The 15,858-nt window shown below is 40.9% G+C and overlaps 1 protein-coding gene across 1 annotated transcript in view; it reads left to right on the forward strand.

The window, feature by feature from the left end:
- Window positions 1–7,926: 7,926 nt before the first annotated feature.
- The window catches only part of LOC106573963 (WD repeat-containing protein 18-like), a 76,325-nt gene continuing 68,393 nt past the window's right edge, over window positions 7,927–15,858 (forward strand). Inside the window, 4 exon segments of the mRNA XM_045696672.1 lie at window positions 7,927–7,962; window positions 8,887–8,997; window positions 11,702–11,767; window positions 11,769–11,851. Coding sequence (XP_045552628.1) covers window positions 7,927–7,962; window positions 8,887–8,997; window positions 11,702–11,767; window positions 11,769–11,851 — 296 coding nt within the window.

Below are 15,858 nucleotides of genomic sequence, written 5' to 3' on the forward strand. Positions count from 1 at the left end.
AAATTACTAGATATATTTTACGACTTCAGGTGTTTTAAATTCAATCTGGAGTGCAAGAGTGCGCTCGTAAATTCAGAGCATTGTTGGTTTGTAAATTCAGAGCGTTTCGCTCTCGGAGCGCACACTACGCCCGGGCGGAGGACTGGGGTTGATTTGAGCGTTCTGACCAAGTTACAACGGGAGTCAAGCGCCTACGCTGCTAGCTACTTCCAGACACAAATGTGACCTTTTTACTCGCCCTATCAGAGCTGGTTAGGCAGTTTGTTATCCAGAGCGTTGGTGACTAACTGTGCTGCTGGCAACAATTTAATTACGCTATTTTTGCCGATGTAAACTGACACCGGCCATATTCAATGGGTGTTGAGCGCTCGTAAATGCATTATTCTGCGATCTGGCACTCAGACGAGAGTGCTCTGAAATCGGAGTAGATAGCTAGAACGAATTTACGAAAGCACACGAATTTATTGAGAACGCCCAACGACTATACCATTCAGCGAAGCAAAGAATGACGGGAATAATCAAGTCAATAACATGTGGGTAGTTAGTTAACCTATAGTTAGTTATATTAACTTTAGGTACTAGTAACATTAGCTAACTAACAACATACCGGCACCTGATGCTGCTGTAATGATACGCTATGTGGTTCGTAAGGACAGCGTAGCGAACATTTTCAACCAATATAACGTGTAAGGTAACTTATTTGAAAAGTCATTACATTGCTCAACATGTTCTTAACATTTGTCATAATTGGTTAAAGCAATGAATTTGTATCCGCTCTCGTTGTACTTCGACTGCGGTGAAGCCACGGAAATTTCCTGAAGAATTGCATTATGGGCCCTAAAGTATGAAAACAGTGTCCTCAGCGTGTATTCGGTAGACTTGACTTACCTAATTGTTTATAGAGATTACTTTGTGTAGGATGAGTGCACTAGATAGTGGGTGTTTTCCTAATGAACGCCATGCATATTCAGTAAGGCACAAATGGTCTTCATCCTCTTCTTGGCGGTAGCTATCTAGCTAGCTTGTCCCAAGTAGCTTTCTAGCTGGCTAGCTAATTCACCTCAACTTACCTCTTCTGTGAATCAACTTTTTTTTCACGATAAGAAACATATGTCATCAATAAATACCTTGTTTACTGTAAAATGGAAGGGAGGAAAATCCCTTTTCCAGTTTCCAACAGACGTTGAAAGGTATGTAATATATAATAAAGGTGCATTTGGAGTAATTATTGCATTGTGAGGCACACGTCGTTGGTTGTGTAATCAGTAGAGTGCTGTATCCGTGACTACCCATTGAATCAATCACCAAAGCAATGTTCACTGATAGATAAAACATGCTAGTTACCAGTAATGAAACAAATCTATCGCTGGGTTTAACACAACTAGCATGAGGCAGCATGGCTAGCTAACATTAGTTTACCAATGTGCCCAGCCATATTACATCTAAAGCCATCCCAGGGTATGCTGCACAATCAATAGAAGCCATTTGTGACACTGGGTCATTCCAAAGTATTTTATCAAGTTGTAGAACACCATTAAGTACCTCTTAAATGATGGTAGATGTCTGTAAAACATTGTGTAGGCAACTACTTATGTTCTGTTGCCCTATGATCAGATTAAGTAAGCATACCACAAAATATAGTCTACTATAATTATATGCATCTTCAGAAAATGGACAACTCAAAATGTTGTACGTTTATTAAATGCCTGTTAACATGGTGAAAAATATAGAACATATCAAAACCATGACAGTAGAGCATTTGATCACATTGTGCATGCATCCCCTCAATAGGATAATGGTACAAAAAAGACATACGCCATGTGTAGCATTAGAGCAGAGCTTCAACACATCTCAGGTTTAAGAGGGCAGCAACTGAATCTTTCATAGGATAAAGTTTGGGTCTTTGTAATGTTTCATAGGACAGGATAAAGTGTGGGTCTTTTATTCTATAATATGTTCTCTGTTATTGGGAGTGTTGCTAATCAGGCAATGGTTGTTAAGGTGGTGTCTCACAGAGGAGTATCAGTGTTGATTGAAGAGGAGTGTGACGTAGACCCCAGAAGTCTGCAGACTTAAGGGATGAGTCCATATACACTACTAACTATAGCAGAACACGATCAGTAAGAATGTAAGGTCCTCATTTGGGTACTGGTCACAGGAGTAGCAAGAAAGGCTGCCTTTCTTATGACTTCTGGAGTCTACGTCACACTACTCTTACACACACACACACACACACACACACACACACAGAAAAAACATGGCTACTGTTTAAATTAACTGTAGAGTACTATTTAAAAACAATCAGGGTGAATAACAGGGATAGAGGACATAACCATAAACTATTATCTACAATATACTACCACAGATGTTATAGCAACCCCTACACTACTAAATTAACTATTAAACAGGAGACCTTAAGCATAGACCAACATCCAGCTAAATTCAATAAAACCTTATACACTTCTGTAATTACTCAGGAGGAATATGTGGCTGAGAAACATCAGTCTGCAGAAGTTATTTGAGGACCTGAAGAAAGGGGGTTATGCTGTGTGCAAGCAGCACTTTGAAGAGTGTTTTATTCTGATTATTGACCATTTTTGTCAACAAATGCATTTCAGTCATATGATACTTTTCTGGAAGACACTGTCCTCCGAGGCAGTACCTACCAGATTAAATTGCACGAATCCACCCCCTCAATCTGCAACAGATGCACAGCGTAGTAGAAAAATAAATACAGTTGAAGTCAGAAGTTTACATACACCTTAGCCAAATACATTTGAACTCAGTTTTTCACAATTCCTGACATTTAATCCTAGTAAACACTCCCTGCCTTAGGTCAGTTAGGATCACCACTTTTATTTTAAGAATGTGAAATGTCAGAATAATAGGAGAGTGATTTATTTCTTTCATCACATTCCCAGTGGGTCAGAAGTTTACATACACTCAATTAGTATTTGGTAGCATTGACTTGAAATTGTTTAACTTGGGTCAAATGTTTTGGGTAACCTTCCACAAGCTTCCCCACAATAAGTTGGGTGAATTTTAGCCCATTCCTCCTGACAGAGCTGGTGTAACGGAGTCAGGTTTGTAGGCCTCCTTGCTCACACATGCTTTTTCAATTCTGCCCACACATTTTCTATAGGATTGAGGTCAGGGCTTTGTGATGGCCACTCCAATACCTTGACTTCATTGTCCTTAAGTCATTTTGCCACAACTTTGGAAGTATGCTTGGGGTCATTGTCCATTTGGAAGACCCATTTGCTACCAAGCTTGAACGTCCTGACTGATGTCTTGAGATGTTGCTTCAATATATCCAAATAATTTTCAATCCTCATGATGCCATCTATTTTGTGAAGTGCACCAGTCCCTCCTGGAACAAAGCACCCCCGTACTTCACGGTTGGGATGTTCTTTGGCTAGCAAGCCTCCCCATTTTTCCTCCAAACATAACAATGGTCATTATGGCCAAACAGTTCTCTTTTTGTTTCATCAGACCAGAGGACATTTCTCCAAAAAGTACGATCTTTGTCCCCATGTGCAGTTGCAAAGCGTAGTCTGGCTTTTTTATGTTAGTTTTGGAGCAGTGGATACTTCTTTGCTGAGCGGCCTTTCAGGTTATGTCGATATAGGACTCGTTTTACTGTGGATATAGATACTTTTGTACTTGTTTCCTCCAGCATCTTCACAAGGTCCTTTGCTTCGGTTCTGGGATTGATTTGCACTTTTCGCACCAAAGTACGTTCATCTCTAGGAGACAGATCGCGTCTCCTTGAGCGGTATGACGGCTGCGTGGCCCCATGGTGTTTATACTTGCGTACTATTGTTTGTACAGATGAACATTGTACCTTCAAGTGTTTGCAAATTGCTCCCAAGGATGAACCAGACTTGTGGAGGTCTACAATTTTTTTTCTGAGGTCTTGGCTGATTTCTTTTGATTTTCTTTCCATGATGTCAAGCAAAGAGGCACTGAGCTAGAAGGTAGGCCTTGAAATACATCCACAGGTACACCACAAATTATGTAAATTAGCCTATCAGAAGCTTCTAAAGCCATGACATAATTTTCTTGAATTTTCCAATGCTGTTTAAAGGCACAGTCAACTTAAAATAGCATCATTTTTAATATTTGGGCTTGGGAAGGGTATCAAGTCAGGTCGAGTCATAAGGCTCAAGTCCAAGTCATTGGTGTTGTTGGTGCTGACATCTTCAGGACAGGAATACCGGTTTACTTAACAGAGGAATAAACACACATGTTCATCATTGGTGTTTTAACCAGAACGGGGGAAAATGCACTTTATTTATTTTCGCACATGCGCAATCATACATCTCTCATAGGGCATGACTGTACCAGTGTAAGAACACAACTCAACAACATATTAGTCCACATGCCAACACCCCCACTTGCTCTTATACTGTACAAGTCGTATTCAACCTAACTTTATCAACACATTTAGCTTACAGTTATTCATCTCACAAATGTCAGTTTATATTCCAAACATGTAACCCAAGAATTTTTCATTTTTGAACTTCGTTACAGGTTTAGTCAAAACATCTGCAGCCATGTCTGCCGTTGGACAATATTCAATACTTATTTTACCATCACTGAGTGCAGATCGAATGAAATGATATCTGATGTCGACATGTTTACATCTCTGATGACCTACTGGATTCTTTGACAGAGCAATTGCACCTTGGTTATCTTCAAAGATTGTTACTGGTGTATATTGGCACTCACTATCCATCTCGCCCAATAACTGTACAAGGTACAAACTTTCTTGTGTAGTAGCAGCCAGTGCCATGTACTCTGCTTCACATGTAGATAAAGCTACTGTTGGCTGCTTCTTAGACCTCCATGAAATGACAGGTCCACATTTAGTTAAACTAAAACAATACCCTGTTATGCTTCGTCTGTCACTTTGATCTGCTGCCCAATCAGCATCACTATATGCTACGAGGTTGGTTTTTCTACCCCCTTTTTGTAACACAACTCCTGATTCATTGTTCCCTTCAAGTACCTCAACACATGTTTAGCTGTTATCCAGTGTTGCTCTTTTGGTTCTGATAGGTATTGTGACAGCTTGCTGACAATCCAACTGATATCCGGTCTTGTACATGTCATCACATATATCAAGCTGCCTATCACTTCACGATACCTTTTTGAATCAATAAGTTCACCATCACCATCAAAGTTTAGTTTTTGTTCACATGGTGTTGACCTTGTTTTACAGTCTGACATACCAAACCTTTCCAGTATCTTGGTTATGTACCTTGTTTGGTTCATCGTTATTTTCACTTCACTTTGTGTAAAATCAATGCCTAGGAAATGTCCAAGCCTCCCAAGATCTTTCATCTTAAATTTTTCACTTAACATTTCTTTTACACTTGTGAGTGAGTCACTATCACTAGCAGCGATAATTAGATCATCGACCCAAATTATCAAAATGATCCTTTCTGTTGCAGTTTGTTTGTTATAAACATAGTGATCAGCTGGGTTCTGTGTAATACCATTTTCACTAAGGTGATCATGCAACATTTTGTTCCAGTTCCTTCCTGACTGTTTCAGGCCGTACAGTGACTTGTTCAGTTTGCAGACTAGTTGCTCACCTGTATCTGACCTGACTTCAAAACCCTCTAGTTGCTCCATGTACACTTCACAGTCAATAGGAGCATGTAGATATGCTGTTTTGACATCCATCTGATGTAATAGGGCCAGCCAAATCAGTGTGCACAAGCTCAAGAGCCGCTTTTGCCTTTTCATCAGGCTCTCTGTTTCTGCTCTGAACAAATTTTCCCTGAGTGCAGATTTCACAGTTGAGGGTAGATTTGTCAATCTTACCTGTGATTTTCATTCCCTCTGTCACATTTTCTAACTTTGACACATCCTCAAAATTACAGTGGCCAAGAATTTTGTGCCATGTGTGAATATCATAGCACCCATGACATCCATCATCATTTTCATCACTTACAGTGTTAAGATAGTAGTCTATCATACTCCTCGATGTCAAAAGTGGTACCGTTCTTGTGGATGAGCTTGTTACACCCCTGTCGAAAGTTGACCGAAGCTCCGTTGGCTGTCGCTGCTTTAACAGAGAAAATGTCCTGTCGAAACGACGGCACGTACAGCGCCTTCGTCAGCGTTGTTTTTACCCGACGACCCGTGTTGTCTCTCAGGTAAACCTCCGCTGCACCTCTCCTCTCCGCGACACCATTCGTTCTTGTTCCGTCAGCCAGCTCCACGGAATGTTTTTCCGGTTTGAAAGTCTCGTCAGGTGTTGAAGTCAAAGTCGAGTTGCAAGTCATCATATTTGTGACTTGAGTCCAAGTCATTTGACTCGAGTCCACACCTCTGATAGTTACTTAAAGTTAGCTATATCAACACAAGTGTTGAAGTCTCTCTCCTCCATGTCTCCAGTCCAACGACTGCATCTCATTTTGAACTTAATTTGAATATGATGACGATGTATTTTATTGACGTCACTAAGCCATCTGACTGACATCTAATAGACCAATAAACGCAACTTTGAAAAACCGATCTCTTTTGATTTTCCCATGATGTCAAGCAAAGAGGCACTGAGCTAGAAGGTAGGCCTTGAATTACATCCACAGGTACACCTCCAATTGACTCAAATGATGTCAATCAGCCTATCAGAAGCTTTTAAAGCCATGACATAATTTTCTGGAATTTTCCAAGCTGTTTAAAGGCACAGTCAACTTAGTGTATGTAAACTTCTGACCCACTGGAATTGTGATACAGTGAAATAATCTTTGTAAACAATTGTTGGTAAGAGTGTGTTCTTAACTGACTTGCCTAGTTAATAAAGGTGTAAAAAAAATATATATAAATATATATTTTTTTACACCTTTATTTAACTAGGCAAGTCAGTTAAGAACACATTCTTATTTTCAATGACGGCCTAGGAACGGTGGGTTAAGTACCTTGTTCAGGGGCAGAACAACAGATTTTTACCTTGTCAGCTCGGGGATTCGTTTTTGCAACCTTACGGTTAACTAGTCCAACGCTCTAACCACCTGCTTTACATTGCACTCCACGAGGAGCCTGCCTGTTACGCGAATGCAGTAAGAAGCCAAGGTAAGTTGCTAGCTAGCATTAAACTTATCTTATAAAAAACAATCAATCAATCATAATCACTAATTAACTACACATGGTTGATGATATTACTAGTTTATCTAGCCTGTCCTGCGTTGCATATTATCGATGCGGTGGAAATTTGTGAAAAAGCACTGTCATTGCTCCAACGTGCACCTAACCATAAACATCAATGTCTTTCTTAAAATCAATACACAAGTATATATTTTTAAACCTGCATATTTAGCTAAAAGAAATCCAGGTTAGCAGGCAATATTAACCAGGTGAAATTGTGTCACTTCTCTTGCGTTCATTGCATGCAGAGTCAGGGTATATGCAGCAGTTTGGGCCGCCTGGCTCGTTGCAAACTAATTTGCCAGTATTTTACATAATTATGACATAACATTGAAGGTTGTGCAATGTAACAGGAATATTTAGACTTAGGGATGCCACCCGTTAGATAAAATATGGAACGGTTCCGTATTTCACTGAAAGAAAAAAACGTTTTGTTTTCGAGATGATAGTTTCCGGATTCGACCATATTAATGACCTAAGGCTCGTATTTCTGTGTGTTTATTATATTATAATTAAGTCTATGATTTGATAGAGCAGTCTGACTGAGCGGGGGTAGGCACCAGCAGGCTCGTAAGCATTCATTCAAACAGCACTTTCGTGCGTTTTGCCAGCAGCTCTTCGCAATGCTTCAAGCATTGCGCTGTTTATGACTTCAAGCCTATCAACTCCCAAGATTAGGCTGGTGTAACCGATGTGAAATGGCTAGCTAGTTAGCGGGGTGCGCGCTAATAGCGTTTCAAACGTCACTCGCTCTGAGACTTGGAGTAGATGTTCCCCTTGCTCTGCAAGGGTCGCAGCTTTTGGGTAACGATGCTTCGAGGGTGGCTGTTTTCGATGTGTTCCTGGTTCGAGCCCAGGTAGGGGTGAGGAGAGGGACGGAAGCTATACTGTTACACTGACAATACTAAAGTGCCTATAAGAACATCCAATAGTCAAAGGTATATGAAATACAAATCGTATAGAGAGAAATAGTCCTATAATTCCTATAATAACTACAACCTAAAACTTCTTACCTGGGAATATTGAAGACTCATGTTAAAAGGAACCACCAGCTTTCATATGTTCCCATGTTCTGAGCAAGGCACTTAAACGTTAGCTTTCTTACATGGCACATATTGCACTTTTACTTTCTTCTCCAACACTTTGTTTTTGCATTATTTAAACCAAATTGAACATGTTTCATTATTTATTTGAGACTAAATTGATTTTATTGATGTATTATATTAAGTTAAAATAAGTGTTCATTCAGTATTGTTGTAATTGTCATTATTACAAATAAATAAAAAGAAATCGGCCGATTAATCGGCATCGGCTTTTTTTTTGGGCCTCCAATTATCGGCATCGGCGTTGAAAAGTCATAATCGGTCGACCTCTAGTCCTAACAGACTTGCCAAAACTATAGTTTGTTAACAAGCAATTTGTGGAGTGGTTGAAACACTTAGATTTGAGTCATTAAAACAAGTTTATTTAAACTTACGACTTCAACTGTATAAACAGTGTTATTTTAATGTGAAATATGTTGTTCCGGTGGGGGAACAAGATGTGGGGGTCATATTCAAATGCTGAAATGCTTTTTATCTGTAGAATAAAGCAAAATTGTTTTTCTGGCAATAGTCAAAGGTTGCCTGTCTATAGAATTAGAAGGTAATATTAGCTATATAGTGCAAATATAACTAGATATCCTATTATGAATCAGGACCGCAGGAATCAACCATATATTTTTTTCAGGATCAACTGCAGCAGAAAATCGTGTGTCCTGGGATTGTGACATGCCTGACTTCTTTCCCCAATGGCCTGTACTTGGTGGCAGGCATTGCTGAGGCCATCTACTTCTGGGAGGTGAGACCGATATTTAACATCAGCAGAAGGGATGTCATAACTGTGCGTATGGGATGACTACAGGCCATCGTTCTATAGCTGACATGCATAATAGGGATGTGCTTCTTTCCCTTTCAAGACGATTAGATGCATATCTAGATACATGGGCTCCAACTTAGGTGTGTGAACATTTTAAAGGATTTTTTTTTTAACAAATACCTTATGCAACAATGTAACATTAGTAGGAGCCGATATGCATCTTTCAAATTATTTGCCACCGTTATAGGTGCTCTGCACGTCATCTTCACTAACAGTTGGAAAAAGGCCAGAGAGTGAGACTGGGAAGCAACAGCAGCAAAGTCCTGTATGCAATAGGCTACTTTGAGAAGTTAAAATGAGGTGATGGAAATGCAAACTTTGGGAGGTTTAATTAAGCTACAGTGAACATTCAAAGCGATGATTACAGAAATGATTGTAGTGGATATGCAGCCATTGTCTTTGGTGGAGTATGTCGGCTTCAGTACCCTAAGGGCATATCTAGAACCAGATGCCATGTTGAAAAACCGTGACGGCCCTGATGGAGAAATTGTGCTACGATTGCTCTGCAAGTACACAGTGCGAGCTCTCATACACCATACGTGGAGTAAACAGATTGTCATCATTGCAAGAGCCATCACATTGATGAGAAGTGGGACATGAAGTACGTATTGACAACCTGGAAGAGAGGCACACAACCCAGAACCTAAAACGGCATTAATACTATCGTTGCTGAGTGGGTAGGGGACAGCAGTAAGGTGTGCTGCTGTCTGGTAGGGTTTCCACTAGTTACTACAGCCACAAAGTCAAAATTAGCTATATCGTAAAAATGTATGTAATCAAATATTAATTTAAGGTTAGAGTTAGGCATAAGGTTAGGTTACATTTACATTACATTTAAAAAAGATAAATTGTAGAAATAGGAGGGCTTCGACTTTGTGGCTGTGGTAACTAGTGATGCCGGTGATGGGCTGCAGTAGATTGAACTGCATTGCCCCCCAGCGGTCATACAGAGAACCACATCTGAATTGTGAATTCACGTCATTTTATGATAAAGAAAATAGATGTTTAAATGATAAATTTGCAGTTTAAACATTAAGAGAATTTTCATTTCTGGCTGATGATTCGGTTTGATTAGAGGACCGACTCGGTGTGTTTTGGTTCGATGCGATACGATTCGATGCATTAACATTCGATGCATAAACACATTCAATTCTAAATGAAAATCTTCTGCTGATGGAACACATGAGCCTCTGAGGTGTCTCTGTCGGGGCGGACGTGTGTGTGTGTGTGTGTGTGTGTGTGTGTGTGTGTGTGTGTGTGTGTGTGTGTGTGTGTGTGTGTGTGTGTGTGTGTGTGTGTGTGTGTGTGTGTGTGTGTGTAAATTATGTATATGTCTATGGTGTATGTAGGCACCTGAACTGAGCCATAAGGGAAACTACCACCCCACTATCAGTTAGCTTTTTTTGTCCCCCCCAAACACACTTTTAATCTGGAATGTTATTGTGTGTAGATTGATGAGGAAAATTATTAATTTCATCCATTTTAGAATAAGCCTGTAATGTAATAATGTGGAAAAAGTCAAGGGGTCTGAATACTTTCCGAATGCACTGTATACTGATTGTTTCAAGCAAAACTACTAAAACTATTGCTGATGGTGAAACCCGAACAATCAAAATAAAGTGTAATGTAAGCCCTGATCAGCATTCTATAACCAAATGAGAGCGGGTTGGGAAATTAACACCAGCCAAATGCTGGTCGATTTTGGCATTGGCTGATAGAATGTCTTTTTTCTTAGAATGTCTATTCTTACCAGCCACTTTTTGCGGGTGGTCACACAGAGCATTTGGGAACAGTCCCCCCCTAAAACATTTTAGAGAGCCAGTTATTTGTAACATTTGAATATAATCTCTGACTGACGCATGCTACATTTGGATCGGTTTGGTGTCCCACAGATGATACACTCATATCTTAAACGTTTGATGGTATCGGTAAATGTTACATCCCTAATGCATAATCTTCTAAATGCCTCAGTACTACTTTGAGGATAGCATTAATGGTCCTGACGTGAGTTGTCAGGAAGGTACAGTTGGGCCTAACGTTTGATCTTAGGGCAATTCCATAGTAACTGAAAGATGTGGAGACTTGCAGTTTGACATACATTTTAATCATTGGTTTTTGTTTGGCATACATTTTAAAGTGAAAAATCAGTCTCGGCATCATTCTGTTATTGTGGAATTGCCTTTTAGTAGCTGCTGTTGATGCTGTTAGGCAGCATATCGGCCATCAGGCCATCTTTGCCTCACCAGTTCCAAGCGGCTGTTTATGCCCTCATTATGGCCTGTTTTATTTTTTATGATGAGATGTGCGATTACTACTCTCATGAAATGTAATTTTATTCACATATTTAATGACTGTGTAAATACTTAATTTTCTGTTTGATTTCCTCGCCATCTCTGTTTTACGCTTCGATAAACAAACACAAGTTATGTTCGGCTAAGTAGCTTCTTTTTTTTTCCTAAGTGAAAGTGGGGTTTCTCTTTTTTTCCAAAATTCTATTGTAACAGCATGACTTTAAGGCGATATTCCGTTAGTCAGTGAAATACATGGTCATGCAGTGATATAATGAGCTTGTCATCTACTCTAGATTAAGTGGCAGTATTTGATGTTAATGTAATTGTCATTCCAGGTTTCCACTGGGAATTTGCTAGCCATCTTGAATCGCCATTACCAAGACCTGACCTGACTGATGGTCGGCCTCTTTCAATTGACCTGACGACAGCAGCCATTTTATCTCAGGAGGCAAAGAGAACCTGGCACTGGTCTGGAGTCTGGCCAGGTACAAACAGCTTTTACACTGGATTCTGCTCACTGTAACACAGAGTATTTGCTAACATTGTACTTGAACCCCCGGTGATAGGGTCTACATAACAGATGTCATAACTTGTCATGGCAGCTGATGTCAGCTTATGACAACTAAATTGGCAAGCCATTTAGGTCCCCTAATTAATGCCAGCCAACTAGCTAGTTTATGTAGGCCTTAAGATGGAAAGTTCAACTAAAGTGCTACAGAATAGTGTCCTTAGTTAACAGAATTTCACTTAGAAGTTAATGCAAATATGTTACATTTAGACTTCATCAGGATTATTTGAGTTTTCTTTTACTAGGAGAGAGACTTTTGCAGGAAGGTTTAAAATCAGCTGCCAGAAATGCTTTCAAACCTCTGCCAGAATTAGTGTCTTTAACACCTGTCATCAAGTTACTGTGGGCAAATAGAATTGTTCTCTCAATGTAGTAATTACATTACTACATTACACTGACTCACGGTTGGACGCACCTGGCTTTGAAGTGACAGGTGACGTTTGGTTAGACTGGGCTTGTAACTGTGACTCTGTTAGACTGATGCATTTTGCGCCATGTTATCCGCTGTGACATTATCCAATTTTGTGCTTGCCAAATTGAGAAATCGAGAAATAGGTTCCACTGCATTCTCTGAACCTTTTACAAAAAGGGGACCAAAACACAATTGTAATTTTGATCACAAGCCCTTAGGATCTGAATATTTCTAAGGAGTTTCAGATCTGTTAATCTCAGGGAAAAATGTGATTAGTACTTTGATCATTGGCAGGGAGAGTAATAAACTGGTTTACCGAGTTTGAGTATTTAATCAAGAAGACGTGTAGAGCTATGAAACACTGACATCTACTCCTCTCCGAGTCAGATTTTTGTTGAATGGATTGTCATCATCGGAGCAATACAAGGCTTCTTAACTATTCTGATAACAAATTGAACAGATTGGATGTGAGTTGAATTGTGCAAGAAATATGACTGATGGTCGGCCTCTTTCAATTGATTATTCAATTGATTACAACTCATTATGATTTGTTGATCAGTCCGTTTGCCTACTCAGTGACTCATTGTTGTGATTCGATTTCCTCTGGGCTGAATGATAGTGAAGTAACTCTTCTCCAATAGGTGGCAATGTGAGACTTCCATTGCTAGTGGTTGTCAGCACTGAAGGGGAATGGAAATGTACAGATTGTGGTAAGCAAGATAGTTTAACAAATGTAAACCTGTTCTCATATTTTCTCATTTCCCTCAGAAATGAGGTTAGCTAATTGAAATGGAATTGGTAGATTTAGACTGTTGATAGTCAGTCTTCCTCAGTCCTTCTACCTGCCAGTGAAAACGATATGTTGAGGCTTTGGATTGACTATGAATGTATACGACTGGCTACTTTCCAAAATAATAAATTCTTCTCTTTTTCTTGTAGAGCATGTTATGTTGCCAATGAACCTGTCACGGTACTACCATCAGCCAGGCTTTCTGCTACATGCTCCATGACTGCCAGGCCTTGACTTAGATGATGAAATGAGATTCAGCAACAGATGCTCAATATCCTGAAGGGAGGCAGCAAGGAAGTCTAATACTACTAAAGAAATGGTGTCAACCGTATGGCCCAGTATACAGTTTGAAATGGAACTTCCCTATGCCTATATCAGCAGTCAACATCAGGGGGAGAGCGAGACATCTCTCAACTCCAATTTAGCTTTTGATGTATCAAAGTTGTTGACAGGTCCTCCTGCCTACAACACACTATCTTTGTAGCAACCATTTCACCCTCAAAGCAGAGGCTTACGCCACCATACTTTAAAATGTAAAATGCTTGTCAAATTCTCGGCAATACCAATGTTATCTCACAAACACAATTTCATCTTCTGTATCCAGATCGTCAGAGATTTCATCTGTCCACCTGGGTTTTTTTTTTTTTTCAGAGCTTCGTCTGCGTCAGACAGGCAAAATGTATCTTATTCTTATCCGAGAATAAATATTTCTCCTATCTTATGCTTTGAAATATTCTTAAGTGCACCAAGGCACTAGTCCTTTGTCGACAAAGGAGTGCGCTTCGCTTTGCTAAAGGAAGAGGAGAGACTGACAGCAATATTTTCAGGTGTGAAATTGAGCAGAATGTTAAACAAGTTTGTAGCCCCTCGTTTGTCTGATGTCCTGCGACGAGACGAACACGGTCCACATCTCTTAAAGGACAGTGCTTGAGTAATAATACATGGGGAAAAGCTGGAAAGTACATAATACTGCCCTGAGATGGAGATGAATAATGCATCAGCACTCCAATTCAATGGCACTCCACAGCCATGCAATTCCGCCATCCCAATTCCCTAACAATTTCATCACCCCCCCCTTTGAGTAGGTGTTCTAAAACTTTTGACCGGTATTGTTTACTAGAGGTCGACCGATTATGATTTTTCAACGCCGATACCGATTATTGGAGGACCAAAAAAGTCCATACCGATTAATCGGCCGATTCTTATTTATTTTTTATATATACTGCTCAAAAAAATAAAGGGAACACTTAAACAACACATCCTAGATCTGAATGAAATAAATAATCTTATTAAATACTTTTTTCTTTACATAGTTGAATGTGCTGACAACAAAATCACACAAAAATAATCAATGGAAATCCAATTTATCAACCCATGGAGGTCTGGATTTGGAGTCACACTCAAAATTTAAGTGGAAAACCACGCTACAGGCTGATCCAACTTTGATGTAATGTCCTTAAAACAAGTCAAAATGAGGCTCAGTAGTGTGTGTGGCCTCCACGTGCCTGTATGACCTCCCTACAACGCCTGGGCATGCTCCTGATGAGGTGGCGGATGGTCTCCTGAGGGATCTCCTCCCACACCTGGACTAAAGCATCAGCCAACTCCTGGACAGTCTGTGGTGCAACGTGGCGTTGGTGGATGGAGCGAGACATGATGTCCCAGATGTGCTCAATTGGATTCAGGTCTGGGGAACGGGCGGGCCAGTCCATAGCATCAATGCCTTCCTCTTGCAGGAACTGCTGACACACTCCAGCCACATGAGGTCTAGCATTGTCTTGCATTAGGAGGAACCCAGGGCCAACCGCGCCAGCATATGGTCTCACAAGGGGTCTGAGGATCTCATCTCGGTACCTAATGGCAGTCAGGCTACCTCTGGCGAGCACATGGAGGGCTGTGCGGCCCCCCAAAGAAATGCCACCCCACACCATGACTGACCCACCGCCAAACCGGTCATGCTGGGCGGATGTTGCAGGCAGCAGAACGTTCTCCACGGCATCTCCAGACTCTGTCACGTCTGTCACGTGCTCAGTGTGAACCCGCTTTCATCTGTGAAGAGCACAGGGTGCCAGTGGCGAATTTGCCAATCTTGGTGTTCTCTGGCAAATACCAAATGTCCTGCACGGTGTTGGGCTGTAAGCACAACCCCCACCTGTGGACGTCGGGCCCTCATACCACCCTCATGGAGTCTGTTTCTGACCGTTTGAGCAGACACATGCACATTTGTGGCCTGCTGGAGGTCATTTTGCAGGGCTCTGGCAGTGCTTCTCCTGCTCCTCCTTGCACAAAGGCGGAGGTAGCGGTCCTGCTGCTGGGTTGTTGCCCTCCTACGGCCTCCTCCACGTCTCCTGATGTACTGGCCTGTCTCCTGGTAGCGCCTCCATGCTCTGGACACTACGCTGACAGACACAGCAAACCTTCTTGACACAGCTCACATTGATGTGCCATCCTGGATGAGCTGCACTACCTGAGCCACTTGTGTGGGTTGTAGACTCCGTCTCATGCTACCACTAGAGTGAAAGCACCGCCACCATTCAAAAGTGACCAAAACATCAGCCAGGAAGCATAGGAACTGAGAAGTGGTCTGTGGTCCCCACCTGCAGAACCACTCCTTTATTGGGGGTGTCTTGCTAATTGCCTATAATTTCCACCTGTTGTCTATTCCATTTGCACAACAGCATGTGAAATGTATTGTCAATCAGTGTTGCTTCCTAAATGGACA

This window comes from Salmo salar, chromosome ssa16 (assembly GCF_905237065.1).
Source record: "Salmo salar chromosome ssa16, Ssal_v3.1, whole genome shotgun sequence".
In the NCBI taxonomy this organism is placed as follows: Eukaryota; Metazoa; Chordata; class Actinopteri; order Salmoniformes; family Salmonidae; genus Salmo; species Salmo salar.